The sequence below is a fragment of the Labeo rohita genome, unplaced genomic scaffold (genome assembly GCF_022985175.1).
Source record: "Labeo rohita strain BAU-BD-2019 unplaced genomic scaffold, IGBB_LRoh.1.0 scaffold_171, whole genome shotgun sequence".
Lineage (NCBI taxonomy): Eukaryota > Metazoa > Chordata > Actinopteri > Cypriniformes > Cyprinidae > Labeo > Labeo rohita.
This window is the reverse complement of record NW_026127901.1, coordinates 41,133-56,698: the sequence shown is the minus strand read 5'-3', so window position 1 is coordinate 56,698 and position 15,566 is coordinate 41,133. Positions and strand designations below refer to the sequence as shown.

The window sequence follows — 15,566 nt, the reverse complement described above, 5'->3', positions numbered from 1 at the left end:
ATCATTGAAGGCTTCTGCGAGAGGGACTTTTGTTATGAAACTGTAGTTGCAGTAATATTGCGAAAGAGGGCAGCGTAGTTCATGAGCTGCCGTTGTTTTGCTGAGTTCGTGTGATCTGATCAAGCCACCGGCTGAAAGGATGAGGATTCTTAGTTTGTTTATGGCAACTGCTGCAGATTCATCATCAAGGTGTTAGTCGCTGACCACAAAGTAAGCGAGCTGATTGATATTTGTGTTAACAGTGATCGCAACAGTGTTATATGCGTCCGTATTAGACGAACATACCAGACATGTCCGGTAATGATCGTTCTGTATTTCTCAGTTTGGTAATATCCCTTAACATGTATTCATTCATTCATAATCTAGATGTAAATCAGTGCTACAGGTACTTAAGATATTCTAATGACGCAATGTTGTTTTGTTAAGCTGCTACACTGCCGAATGAGTAATTAGCGTTATGGTTATGCAAATGATGTTCATCTGCGCTAAACTTCTGTCCATATATGGAAGTTGTAGGTTCATAGCGATGATTATCACTTAAGGATTGTAGTTCTCTGTAAAATACCTTATTTTTTCTTCATATAACCATGTGTCTAGTCCAGAACTATCACGTATGTGAATTGGGAATACTTTGGCTTCATTCACTATTACTATGTAATGGTATAGTAAATGTTTCTGCTGTACATATAATTTTAGTTTCATTTTGTATTCATTTTTTTATTGTACCAATTGTTGCAGACTATCTACACGTCTTGACTGTACATCTGTGGCACTATCTTCTACTGCCAATACACAGTTAAACTTCGATCACCTGTCTCCTCATTTTTTGGGTGCTCTGACCGGCACCCAGGGGGGTTTACTCATCCAGTACCTCACAAAACCATAACAGTCCAGCGGTCTCTATAACAAGTGGTCCTTCGAGCCGGATGAGTATTTCCTTCTGACATAATGGACCCTGATGAGGAGGTTGTTGGAGGAGCTCGCCCTAAACGCCTTGCTCGTCCTCCATCTTACCTACAGCAGTATGAAGTACAGTATACCCGAGGCAGACCTGTCGCTGAGGATGACGTCTCTCACACCTGGGAGTCACCTGTCCATCGGACTCCTCCCCCATCCTTCCAGCCATACATCACCCCCCCTGGTGGTGACCTGGTCCGTTCTGATAGCCCACGGATTATGTCCTCAGCTTATCAGCCTTTCCAGCAGGCTGAATTCCCTCAGCCATCATTTTCCTCACCTCAAGTTGCTGATTTCATTACCTCTGCACACGACAGCGAGCTTCAGCACCTGCGCCATGAGCATGCACAACTAATGCAGATTCAGCAGGCTTTCCAGGCAGACCTGAGGGAGCTGAGAGAAGTCCGTGCTGAAGTCAGAGAATTAGTTCAAGTGGCTCAGTCCCTTCGAGCTGACCTCAATCAAGTCAGAGGCCAGAATCGTTCACTAGTCCAGCCAACAGCATCACAGTTATGCAGTCCACCTGGGAAGCCGCATGACTCCACACCTTTAGCAGAGGATGTAAATTCTGCTGAGCTTCCCCCGCCATGGCCTGAGCCGCATGTTGACCTGATGAACCAGGTGGGTGACCTTGCACTGTCTGACATGGGTGCCACTATTTACCAACCTGTGATGCCAGAGACTAGAAAGTATTCCTTCGTTTGCCCAGCTATTCAACCACGCCCACCTCAGCCTGATGCTCCGGATGCTTTTGGACTTCCCCCACCTCCTACCCCTAAAGAGCTTAGGGAGTTACTCACCCCGGTGGCCAGACCTTTACCTGCTAACTGTACGTCAGTGCCTGTTTCCCCGCGATTCAGCTCGGTCCCTGCTACTTCAAATCCTCCAGGCTGTGCGCCAAAGGCAGAGCCCGGCCTGCGTCCTGTAGCCCCTTATGCTGGGTCTGAATATGTGTACAGGGGACCTGCTCCTACGATTCCTAAGTTCAGTCGGCCGGATCCTGGTGAGTTTGCTCGTCTACGGATAGCTCTGAAGAACCTGCTTCCCCCCGATGGGACTGAACTTTTCAAATATCAGATCTTAGTGGATCACCTTAAGTTTGAGGAGGCTAGAATGATAGCAGATGCTTATCTGAACTCACCTACCCCATTCACGGATACCATGGCCGCGCTCCATGATAAATTTGGTCAGCCGCATCAGTTAGCCTTAAGGAAGATTGCTGGTGTCCTTGAAAGTCCCGACATAAAGCGAGGGGATATCTCGGCCTTCCAGAAGTTTGCTCTCCAGGTGCAGTCCCTGGTGGGCCTATTGAGAACCCTGGGACGTGACGGTGAGCTGGAGCTGAGTTGTGGGTCCCACGTCGCACGCCTTCTGAATAAGCTACCCTCTGAGCAGCGAGCCGAGTTTCGCCGCCATATGTTCCGCCAACCTGGCACAACCCCTAATCTAATTGACTTTTCAAATTGGCTCCGTTACGAAACTTGGTGCCACAGTTACGATCCGGAGCCGATGTCTAAGGGCTCACATGCCAAGGCAGATTCTGGGAAGAGGGCTGTGACCATCCTGCATGGAGTTGGAGAATCCTCAGTTGGGACTTCCGTTCCTCGGAAAGGTCCTGTTTCGCAAACCAAACCTGCTAAAGTGAAACGATATTGTCCTTTCTGTGATAAGACTGAGCATTACCTGAGCCAGTGTGCATCCTTTGCTAAGCTTACCTCCGACCAGGTCAGGACATGGATTCGGAGTAACAACCGTTGTTGGCGCTGTGCTAGGGCACATCATGCTGCTCATTGTGACCTTAAAAAGCCCTGCAACCTCTGCCAGGGCACTCATTTGCGCCCTCTCCATGAAGTGAATGTCAGTCCATCCCCGAGGGAGGATTCAACTAACACTGAAAAGAGTTGCCTGACGAATTCTTCCCCAGATAGGTTCTTTCTGGATAAACCCTCTGTCAAAGGACGAGTTATGCTCAAAGTGGTTCCGGTAAATCTGCATTATGAGAATCGCACCTTGGACACCTTTGCCCTTCTCGATGATGGGTCGGAAAGGACGATTCTGCTCTCCACTGCAGTGAAAGCGTTGGGCATTCAAGGTGTCCCAGAAGACCTTCCGTTGCGGACGGTGAAGGATGATATTCAGGTTATTCAGGGTTGTTCCATTTCCTTTCACATCTCTTCCCTCTGTAAACCTCAGACCAGTTATAAGATCAATCATGCCTTCACTGCCGATCTTCTTAACCTGTCCCGCCAATCTTACCCTGTGGAACAGCTACAACAGAAGTACAGACATCTGCGTGGTCTCCCGATCCGTACGCTTACAGATGTTCAACCTTTACTTCTCATCGGCTCTGATCAGCCCCATCTCATAACCCCAACAGAGCCTGTTCGATGGGGCGGCCGGGGTGCGCCAGCTGCAGTTCACACGCGCCTAGGATGGACGCTCCAGGGTCCTATACCTTCGATGGGATGTCCTCCTGGCCCGCGGCAATGCCTACTGACCTCCATGGCTCCGATTCAGGATGAGCTCCTTCAGAACGTTCAACGACTGTGGCAGTTGGATATGGTTCCACAGTGGGAAGGCAAAGAGGTAACCCGGTCCAAGCAGGATCAGGAGGCACTTCAGCTGCTTGACCAGAAGACTCTCATTCTAGAAATGGAGGGAATCCATCGGTTGGCTACACCCCTGCTGCGGCGGAAGGACATGCCTTTGTTGAAGGCACCTAAAGAATCAGTTCTTCCTACCCTTCGTAGTGTGGAGAGGCGTCTGCTGAAGGACCCTCTAAAAGCAGAGGTCTATGAAGAGGAAATGAGGAAACTCATTAAGACAGGAGCTGTTCGGGAGGTGACTGATTTTAAACCTGACTCACCTGAATGCTGGTACATCCCCCACCACCTCGTTAGTCACAATGGAAAGTGCCGCCTTGTCTTTAACTGCTCCTATCAGTATTACGGACAGAGCCTTAATCAGTACCTGTTGCCAGGACCCACCCTCGGGGCCTCACTGTTGGGCGTCCTTATCCGTTTCAGAGAACATCCGGTGGCTGTGAGTGGGGATATTAAGGCGATGTTCCATCAGGTTCGCCTTATTCCTGAGGACCGTCCCTTACTCCGTTTCCTTTGGCGGGACCTGAAAATGGATGAGGCACCCAAGATTCTCGAATGGCAAGTACTGCCCTTCGGCACGACGTCCAGTCCGTGCTGTGCCACCTATGCACTGCAACGCCACGTCCGGCAGCATCCCCTGACTGATGAGGCAATTCGGAATTCAGTGGAGAGGTGTTTCTATGTTGATAATTGCCTGCAGAGTCTACCTTCTGCCGATGAGGCTCGGAGCTTGATTGATCGATTACGGAATATCCTTTCTGCAGGTGGCTTCGAGATCCGCCAGTGGGCCTGCAGTAATCCTACTGTGTTAAGTCATCTACCATCTGACGCCCGAGCTGCAAGTGTAGAGCTGTGGTTAACACAGGAAAAGTCAGACATTCCTGAGTCAACGCTAGGTCTGAGCTGGAACTGGCAGACGGACACTTTGTCCTACAAACACCGACCTGTGATTTACGAAACCCCCACTTTGAGAAACATCTATAAGGTCCTCGCTACCCAGTACGACCCACTGGGATGGCTTCTACCGTACACGACTAGGGCGAAAGTCATCATTAAGCAGCTGTGGAACAAGCAGAGGGGGTGGGATGACCCCAACCTGCCACCTGAGCTCCTCCAGTCCTGGTGTGCATGGGAGGAAGAACTCCAATACCTTTCTTGTATCTCCTTTCCACGGCCTTATGTCCCTCCTGAGGTTGGGATGGATGGAGTTACCCATGAGGTACATATCTTCTCGGATGCCTCCGAGCAGGCGTATGGAGCGGTGGCTTATCTGCGGACTACCGACCAGGAAGGTCAGACCTACCTGTCCTTCATTATCGCACGCTCCCGTGTCACTCCTAAACGAGCTCACTCCATTCCAAGACTGGAACTCTGCGGAAGTCTAGTGGCCGCACAGTTGGCAAAGTTACTGGAAAATGAGCTAACACTACACGTCAGGTCTATTTCTCTGTGGACAGACTCTACCACGGTCCTCCAATGGTTGAAGTCTGAGTCCTGTCGCTACAGGGTCTTCGTGGGGAACAGAATCGCTGAGATCCAGGAGCTGACAGACAAGTGCTCTTGGCATTATGTAGGCTCGGCGGACAATCCTGCTGATGACCTCACAAAAGGACGACCTCTCCAGTACCTGGCTGCACCGAATAGATGGTCCCAAGGCCCCGCTTTCCTGCTTCAGGATCCCAAAGAATGGCCAGCAATTCCTAAGTCTGAAACCAGGGTAGACCAAGTTGAACTGCGGAAATCTACCTTCTGTGGCATCAATACCTCACCTTCCCCTTTCGGCAATACCGATGGATGGAACTACAACACCTGGCAGGAACTACTGGATGGTGCCGCCCAGGAACATAGGAGCAACTTGGTCCCTGGGACTTCTCCAGAGGCTGAGGATTACCGCCAGGTTGAGATTCATATCCTCAGACAGGTACAGCAGGAATCCTTCCCTGAGGATTATAAACTGTTAGGAACTGGAAAGCCGGTTAGGTCTGGGAGTCGACTAGTTACCCTAGCTCCGGAAATGGATCACTCCTGTGGTCTGATAAGGGTGGGAGGTCGTTTACGCAGGGTGTCTGGCATCGAGGATTCCGTTTTACATCCTCTGGTCCTGGATCCTAGTCACCCCGTCAGTCGTTTGATCATTCAGCATTATGATGACAAGTTACATCACCCTGGATCTGAACGGTTATTCGGGGAGATACGGCGATACTACTGGATCCTCCGAGGACGTGAAGCTGTCCGGCGTTTTCAGCGCGACTGCCCCGAATGCCAACGGTGGAGGGCCCAACCGGCAATCCCTAAGATGGCGGATTTACCTTCTGCGCGACTCCAGCTTTATAAACCTGCCTTTCATTCTTGTGGAGTGGACTGCTTTGGACCCCTGCTTGTCAAGATTGGGAGGCGCACCGAAAAGCGTTGGGGTATCCTCTTCAAATGTCTGACCACAAGGGCTATCCATTTAGACCTTCTCCCTAGCATGAGTACGGACTCATTCCTCATGGCTCTTAGAAGGTTTATCGCAAGAAGAGGAACACCCAGGGAATTATGGTCGGATCAGGGTACGAACTTCCGTGGGGGTCAAAGGGAGTTACGTGAAGCTTATGCTGTATTGCTTCCTGACATCCAGAGTCAACTGGCCTGCCAACAGATCCACTTCCACTTTAATCCTCCATCAGCCCCCCATTTTGGTGGAGCTTGGGAAAGGGAGGTAAGGTCAGTTAAATCAGCCCTGTACACAGTTTTGGGTTCACAGTCAGTCTCCGAGGAAGTCTTAATGACAGTCTTGCTGGAGGTCGAATCCATCCTCAACTCAAAACCCTTGGGGTATGTCTCGTCAGACGTGGCAGATGCGGACCCGGTAACGCCAAACAGTCTCCTCATGGGGCGGCCCGATGGATCTTTGCCTCAAGTCGTGTACCCCGAGTCAGAGATGCTGAGTCGCCGGCACTGGAGACACTCCCAGGTCCTAGCGGACCGATTCTGGTCCAGGTTCATACGGGACTACCTCCCTAGCCTCCAAACCCGACAGAAATGGCACGCTTCTCCTCCTGACCTAAAGGAGCAGACATTCGTTTTGATTGTAGACCCCCAACTACCTCGGAGTCTATGGCCTGTAGGACAAGTGGTCAAGACCCACCAAAGCCCAGATGGTCATATCAGGTCAGCTGATGTACTGATTAAGGGTCAAGTTTATACCCGACCGGTTGCCCGCCTGGTCATCCTGCCGGCCTTACCAAAGGATAGGCCCCCAACACTGACTGGTTAAGTCACACTTCATGGAAACAAAGATGCTCTGCATCTTTGGGGGCGGCTGTATTGAAGGCTTCTGCGAGAGGGACTTTTGTTATGAAACTGTAGTTGCAGTAATATTGCGAAAGAGGGCAGCGTAGTTCATGAGCTGCCGTTGTTTTGCTGAGTTCGTGTGATCTGATCAAGCCACCGGCTGAAAGGATGAGGATTCTTAGTTTGTTTATGGCAACTGCTGCAGATTCATCATCAAGGTGTTAGTCGCTGACCACAAAGTAAGCGAGCTGATTGATATTTGTGTTAACAGTGATCGCAACAGTGTTATATGCGTCCGTATTAGACGAACATACCAGACATGTCCGGTAATGATCGTTCTGTATTTCTCAGTTTGGTAATATCCCTTAACATGTATTCATTCATTCATAATCTAGATGTAAATCAGTGCTACAGGTACTTAAGATATTCTAATGACGCAATGTTGTTTTGTTAAGCTGCTACACTGCCGAATGAGTAATTAGCGTTATGGTTATGCAAATGATGTTCATCTGCGCTAAACTTCTGTCCATATATGGAAGCTGTAGGTTCATAGCGATGATTATCACTTAAGGATTGTAGTTCTCTGTAAAATACCTTATTTTTCTTCATATAACCATGTGTCTAGTCCAGAACTATCACGTATGTGAATTGGGAATACTTTGGCTTCATTCACTATTACTATGTAATGGTATAGTAAATGTTTCTGCTGTACATATAATTTTAGTTTCATTTTGTATTCATTTTTTTATTGTACCAATTGTTGCAGACTATCTACACGTCTTGACTGTACATCTGTGGCACTATCTTCTACTGCCAATACACAGTTAAACTTCGATCACCTGTCTCCTCATTTTTTGGGTGCTCTGACCGGCACCCAGGACTCAATATTAACTTGTGACTTTTAATGGAGCTCTTCACACTCATTGGTTGAGTCGTTGTGGTTGTGTCAGGCCATGATTTTGACAGCACCACAATGTTTGGGGGAAATCATTCAACAAATATTATACAGTTGTCTTTGCACATTGAAAAAGAAACTCTTTAAAAAAATCTTAAAATTCACAGCATCACACATTCTAGTTTCTATGTGTAATGGAGGGTAGCTGATAAGAGCTGTTAAACCTCACTTCCCTGATCTCAAGAGCCGCACTAGCGACTTATGCTAGAGGCTGCAGTCTATATCGTCCTTATTAGCGCGCCCGCCTCCCATACCGTAAACACCTGTACAAATGCCTCTCTGAGCGAGTGAGAGGAATAGAATGGAGGGGTCACATATCCACCGCTTACTGATGACTCTTTTATATTCACAGAATAAACACACGTATTGTCCCAGAAAACATACCTTTCTCCAAACCTTGTGCACCACCCCAAAAAAGATACAGAGCTTTTGAACCACAGCTGTCTCTCAAGGCCTACATTTTTTACAAACCATGTAATAAAGGGGTTTCAAACTCAGTTCCTAGAGGGCCGCAGCCCTACAGAGTTTAGTTCCAACCCTGCTCCAACACACAAACAATGTAGTTTTTTAAATAAGCCTGAAGGACGTGATTAGCTGGATCAGGTGTGTTTAATTAGGGTTGGAGCTAAATTATGCAGGGCTGTGGCCCTCCAGGAATTGAGTTTGACACCGCTGATTTAATACTATTCAATCTATGAGCAGAGTGTCACAATAAAAGTGTCTGTGCTACTTCCTGATTCCTTTAACTTAATAGCTGCCATGATAAATGCAGATATCTATAGGGGTTTTTCACCATGCACCTCAGCAAACCAAACTCCTATTCATTGAGTGTATTATTTATTCCTACCATTACTTTATTAAACTGTGGAAAACAAAGGCCTATTCAGATTCTGTGGATTCAAATGCTAGTAAGTTATTAACTGACCTCTGTATCCCTATTTTCTCTTGAAATATTACATTAAGGGTTATGATTATGAGGCTGATTATACCCACATGGATGTCAACCTCAATGCATATGAAAATATCTGATGAACAAAAACAAGGTTTACCAGTGTTTTTTTTTTTTTCTTTAATGCTCAAAATAAATACACACAGAAGAATGCATTCTTTCAGAAATATAGTCACAGTCTGTTTTTGAAAAAAAAAAAATGCCATCCACTGTAGCACCTTTATTTATATTTTAATCTACATAAGCATTACAAGCTTTATATCACCCATAACTAATCTGCATTTGTTTCATGCATTTATAAACCGGCTATGTGGTTGTTGTTGATGACGTCAGTATCTTTTCATAGCTGCTAACTTTCCGCTGCAGTCAGAGACAGTCTTCTGCAGAAACCAACACTGCTTGCTTGCATTTTTAGGCTTTAGGATTTTTAATTAATTTGCCAGAGGAGAAACACCATGAGTATTAGTCACATTCTCATTTACTTAAATATCAGTTAATGCCTTTAAGAATCTTCAAAGGTCAAAGGTCAACTGCAGTAATTATTTCATACTGTATATGAACAATTTACCAGGAAACCAACAAATCTGTACTGTAGAATATGCAGTACTGTAGCTAACAGTAAACTGTGCTGTTGTATATATTATATATAAATTTGTTTGTCACTGACATTTAAAAATGTATTGCTGCTGAATTAAGAGACTGTGATTAAACCAAATGTTCTCAGAAATAATCATAATTGTAAAAATGATTGTGAAAGGAAACATGTATAATCCTAATTGGACACAATAACAAGTTTAGATGTAATAACTAGCTGTGTTACATGTAAAGTTCAGTTTGGCATTTTGTACCTTGTTTTTAAATGTACACCTTCAGTATTGTCAGTCACAAATGGTAGCTTTCATTCAGGAAATACTATTTTTGACTGTGGTATCACAACACAATTGCATTGATGAGCTCTCACAAGATTAAGGAGATCATTTTCACCCTGCTGGGCATGGAAATGAAATCACTTTCATAAAAAATATGCTTCTTTCTCTCACTTCTCTTTTTTTCTCTTCTTAGTGAAAGGTTTTTATCCATTCTTCTACCGAGGACTACTGAGAAGGTAAGAATGACAAATAAAATTGTTTCATTAAAGTACTTTAAAAGAAGACTGAAATTAAATTGTGAAAAACGACAATTTAAGTGATAAACTGTCAGGCAGTGCTGGAATTTCACCAAGTAATGACATTTAGCTTTGTTTTTTTGTTTGTGTATTTACCCAGGAACATGAAAGCACCACTTCTGCTTCATTTACTTTTCCAAGGTACAGCGTCTGCTTTCCTCTTTTAGGCATGATTTTGGGCATGTTCTGTCACAATAAATGTTTATATACATTTATTAACATAATTCAGTTATGAAATATCAAAATAATCAAATACCACACAATCAGTACAATCTCACACACACAGGGAAAACTTTAACACTTTGATAGTCCACTTTAGACATTCTACTAAGAGTAAGTAACTTTGCAATTGCATGACTTTGCATCTAACCATTAGAGTATTAGTAGAATGTCTGCTTAATATCTTCTAACACTCTTTGCTAAACTTTGCAAGTATATGCCAACTTATTCTACTAACCCTAAACCTAACCTAACAGTCTGCTCTGAGAGTTAGTAGACATGTAGTTGCAAATTAATGAGAATTAGTTGTCATGTAGTTGCAAAGTTACTTATAGTTAGTAGAATATCTAAAGTGGACTATCAAAATAAAGTGTAATCAAAAAAAAGCCATACCGTCTGCCTTACACTCATAAGGTCAGTCATATGTTTTATTCTGAGCTAAAATAATATGAAGCTATAAAACAGACACTAATGTTCTCAGTTTAATCAACATTTTGAAAAAAAAAATCCATAAGCCAGTGAGCAGAAGTAGCTGGTTCAGGTGTGTTTGATTAGGGTTGGAGCTAAACTCTGCAGGGACACCGGCCCTCCAGGAAGTATTAGCCTTTATAGTGTGAATTGTGTGACTGTGTGACATTTCAAAAGCATGTTGTCGTGGGTGGAAGATTTATGTCACCTCAAGTTGGCGGTGGTAAAGGAGTACAGATCAAGATGGAGGCTCTCTAAAAACTACAACACCCAGGTCAATTACCAATGAAGGCTAGACAGATAAACAAATGCTCTATAATTGACAAGTCTGTGACTAAAAACATACTCTGTCATGTCAGAGTTTTATTGAGATCTTGACTCAAAAGACTCAAAAGTTATTTCTAATTGCCATATAGAGTAATAATTGACATGCCTCTTATGTCACTAATAGTTTCACAAATTTCTCATACTATAGATCAAATCAACGATGACAAGATTTAGCAACCACACAAAAACGATAATTCTACTACTGACTCATGAAAACTACAAAGTTTAGTGTATTACAGTGTGCTACTGTATACTAACAGAAAAACATGAGACAAATTAAATGCTAAAATTTCCAGCCCAAATGAACATGCAGCGATTAACTGCATTCATTTTTCACCCACAGGTGTTCTGCTCTATGATGCTTTCGCATGGGAAGTGAGAATGCCAAAAGATATTCACGGCCTCCAAGGTTCCTGTCTGGTTATACCGTGTTCTTTCAACTACACATCATACCCACCTAAAAACCCACATAGGGTTGTGTGGTACCAGTGGGTCTCTAAAGGTTATCCTTTAGTTTACGATCCTTTGCATGCAAATGATGTCATTAAGAAGTTCAGAAGAAAAACTGATTTATATGGTGACCCATCAAGTGGGAATTGCAGCCTGTTGATTAAAAACCTGGAACTGTCCCACCATGGACAGAAAATATATGCATGGATTGATCCTGAAAATGTTGGATGGAGCACCTACAAATTTTATGATGTCACTTCTACAATCTTTGTTGAAGGTATGTAAATACTTTTTTGGTAACTCTTTACCAAATATGCATTAATTCATGCTTAACTAATGCAGAGATAATCATGAGTTAATATATAACTCATGAAGAACTAAACCATTTATTAATAATTACTTCATCAGCAACAAATGAAAATACTATATGATTCATAGATCAAGTAATCAATATATTGTTATTAGTTAAATGTGCCATAAAGTATTAATTCCCTAATAACTTATTTTATTAACTAATAGTGTAAATTCATGTGTTAATTATGAAGTCATGCATTTCATCTTCCAGTCATCTGCTTTAATTAATCTTTAGCTAATGATTTGCAAAGATATCATTATGTGATGACACACCGACAGGCATCTGAGAATGGCTCAATTTGAAAAAGGGAATATTATTTTACAGATGAATTAAAAACCACTGCATGGATTTTTATCATTATAGGGTAGATTTGTACATAGACTACCAACACACATTAATGTTCAAACAACATGAAAAAGTGAACTTTGCATCCGATGACCCCTTTAAGTAATATGTCATTGTGGTTATGGATTTAGAATTAGTGTGCCTCAACACATAAAGTCATAACATATTGATATCTTTGCAAATCATTAGGTAATGATTACTTAAAACAGACAACTAGAAGTTGAAATGCATGGCTTTAACCCACTGAGGCACATGACTCACTAACTAATTCTATGTGGATAACCACAATGACATATTACTTAACAATTAGTTAATAGTTCTGTGCCTGAACAAGTAAAGTCACAACATAATATGATACATTTGCAAATCATTAGCTAATGAGTATCTAAAGCAAACAACAGGAAGCTGAAGTACATAGCTCTGACCACAGTGGAAATTAACATACGAATTTACATCATTAGTTAATAAAATAAGTTATTAGGGAATTAATACATTATGACACATTTAACTAATAACAATTTATTGATTACTTAATATGAATCATATAGAATGTTCATTAGTTGCTGATGTAGTAATCATTAAAAAAATGGTTTAGTTCTTCATGAATTGTACATTAAATTGTGATTATCTGTACATTAATAAAGCATGAATTAATGCATATTTGTGCACACGTATGGTGGCCGAGAGAGCTCAGTGCACTGCAACTTAAGAAAACACATGCAATCAGAAAAAATGACAACAAATTAAGAAAACATTTTAATCAGTTTGACAACACAGGCGCTACAAATCCTCACAATGCAAACACAAATACGGAAATGCGCTGCAAATTCTCACAACACAACCAAACATAGAAACGCGCTGCAAACACAGGAACATGCTGCAAAGAGCACGGACCACAACGGAAATGTTTCAGGAGGACCTCAAAAAGTGACGAACCCAGCTGGGACCTGATTATTATTATTATTATTTATTATTCAGTTTCAAGGCAACATTGCACATTTCAAATTGCAAATTCAACTGCAAATAAATAAATAAATAAATAACAGCAGAAAGCGAAAATACACAAAATGAGCACAAACATACCAAAAGGAAAAAAAAAGGAAATTCCAGGGCAGTTACATAAATTTGAAAAGCTTGAAAGTTTGTTTTGTTTTTATGAGCTTCTTATTTTGAGATCTCATATTAGAGAGGGTTTCAAGGTAAATTTTAAGATCAGTGTTCCAAAATGTAATATATAATGGTTTCTTCTGACTTACTTTTGGCTTGTGAATATTTGGCTAAGAGATTCATAATATAAACCTGTTTATCAGAAAAAGAGGGGTTTTGAAAACAAAGTAAAATATCATGAAAATCTAAATTAAGGGGTTTGCTTAATTTCTTTGTTATGTCTATTTTAAAGTCAGTCCAAAATGAAATAGCATAAGGGCAATAGAAAAATAAATGTTCAATATCTGGCCCTGATTATTTGCTCAGTGGCTTTTGGTCAGAGAGGTGTTGTCGGTGAACTAAAAGGTGAGTTTTTTGTTTATGTTAACATCCTGATCATACAATTCATTGGTCTTTTGAACATTAGACTAATCCGATGAATTACACACTTACACACTTATCTGTGAAATGTTATTAACTTAATTGCAAATAAATATATAATAAATAAATATATGCAAATAAATATAACGTTCAACGTTCACAAAAAAAAGGCTGCAATGCTTCATTAATGGTTAAAATCAGGTCAAAATTCAGGTCGTCACTTTTGAGGTCCCCCAGAAACATTTCCGTTGTGGTCCATGCTATTTGCAGCACGTTTGTGTGTTTGCAGCGCGTTTCTATGTTTGGTTGTGTTGTGAGAATTTGCGGCGCGTTTCCGTATTTGTGTTCGCGTTGCGAGGATTTGCACCTGGGTTGTCAAACTGATGAAGATGTTTTCTTAATTTGTTATTGTTTTTTTCTGTTTGCATGTGTTTTCTTAAGTTACAGCGCATTGAGCTCTCTCGGCCACCGTACACACGTATTGTAAAGTGTTACCCTTTTTTCTTTCTTTGACTCATGATCTAGCTGTGAAATGAGACATTGTGACATTTCTGCTATTTATAGCAAAGCCAAAGGAGCCCAGCATCAGAATTTATGGAGGTGAAAGAACAGGTGACACAGTCACAGTAGCATGTTCAACTTTCCACACGTGTCCTTACAGCAAACCAAACATCACTCTGAATGGTATAAAAGGATCTGATCAAATAGAAAACGAGCATTTTAAAGACGGCCTGTCGAAAATCACTCTGACACGCACAGGTGTCGTAAAGGCAGAACGTTCAACTATTCAGTGTTCAGTAACACATTATGGTGGTATAACAGTGACAGCTACAACATACAAAAGTGCAGAATGTGAGTAAATACACATTTGAACTTTTTTTATATTACATTTACTATAAGATCTTTTAACATGCCACAGTTGGACCTATTTCAAGATTTAAGTTCAATTTCAGGTGTTCATCATAACATTACAATTGAGCCTGAACTGGCAGATGTCACTGAGGGCGTTGCAAAGAACTTCATTTGTAGCGTCTACCATTTATGCCAGAATGAGAATCTAACCATCACATGGAACTATGAGAACATGCAAGTCACAGAATGGAACAAAACACTTTCTGGTTTGGATCAGATGACTTATTCCAACATAGCCTTTCTGGGTGCAAAAGAAGACCATGGGAAGAAATTGATATGTACTGCAAAATCTTCTGGAAGAGACATTATGGCATCTGTTGTCTTAAATGTGCAGAGTGAGTAATTTATTAGCATTTTGTCTCATGCACGTCTCATCATTCATATGGTTGATTTTCTTGCACTCAAAATCTTGTAAATCCAATCTAGAAAAGAAGCATATGCTTTGTTTTGTTTTTTTCCTGTAGCTCATGCAATTTCCTTTGCTTTTTAGATCAGTTATGATATCATTTGTGGTGTGCTAATAAAAAAATAATGATTACCTTTTCCATAATGAGTCAGACCCAGTGCTCGCTGGACTGGAGACTATTGGTCTTTACATCCTAGTGCCCTCACTTGTGATCCTTCTGGTTTGTATACTTGCTGGAGTCATCATATGCAAGAAGCGGCAAAGGTAATTCTTTGTATATGTTTCTTTAGACCATTTAAGTTTATTTGTAAATGAAGTAAGAAGATGATATTCAAATACTTGTTTCTTTCTGTCTATTTCCGTTATAATAACGTATCCATTTATAACTTCACACCTCAGTGAAGGCTTCTGAGAAGAATGCAAGCAGATGAGGTCTAAAATAAGTTGTCATATCACTTTACCATATTTGGCTGTGAAGATTTTTATGCATTTGCTGTCTTTGATGTTTGATTAGATGATCTTTAACTATCTGTACCTTCTTTTAAAAGTTATTTAATATATTAAGATAACTTTGAGAATCACATCAATATGCTGCAGCGAGTTTTTCCACTTTTAGTCAACATGCTGAAATCATGTGGATGTGGAGCTGTTA

General features: G+C 41.9%; 1 protein-coding gene across 1 annotated transcript; it reads left to right on the top strand.

Moving 5' to 3' along the window:
- The first annotated feature begins 948 nt into the window (after window positions 1-948).
- On the top strand, window positions 949-7,677 carry LOC127158793 (uncharacterized). Its single transcript, XM_051101802.1, has 2 exons — window positions 949-7,075; window positions 7,603-7,677. The coding sequence occupies exon 1, from the start codon at window positions 949-951 to the stop codon at window positions 6,817-6,819; it is 5,871 nt and encodes a 1,956-aa protein (XP_050957759.1). The 3' UTR covers window positions 6,820-7,075; window positions 7,603-7,677.
- The last annotated feature ends 7,889 nt before the right edge of the window (window positions 7,678-15,566 follow it).

Coding starts and splice junctions, on each gene's coding strand:
- LOC127158793 (XM_051101802.1), top strand. CDS start 949: ATGGACCCTGATGAGGAGGTTGTTGGAGGAGCTCGCCCTAAACGCCTT.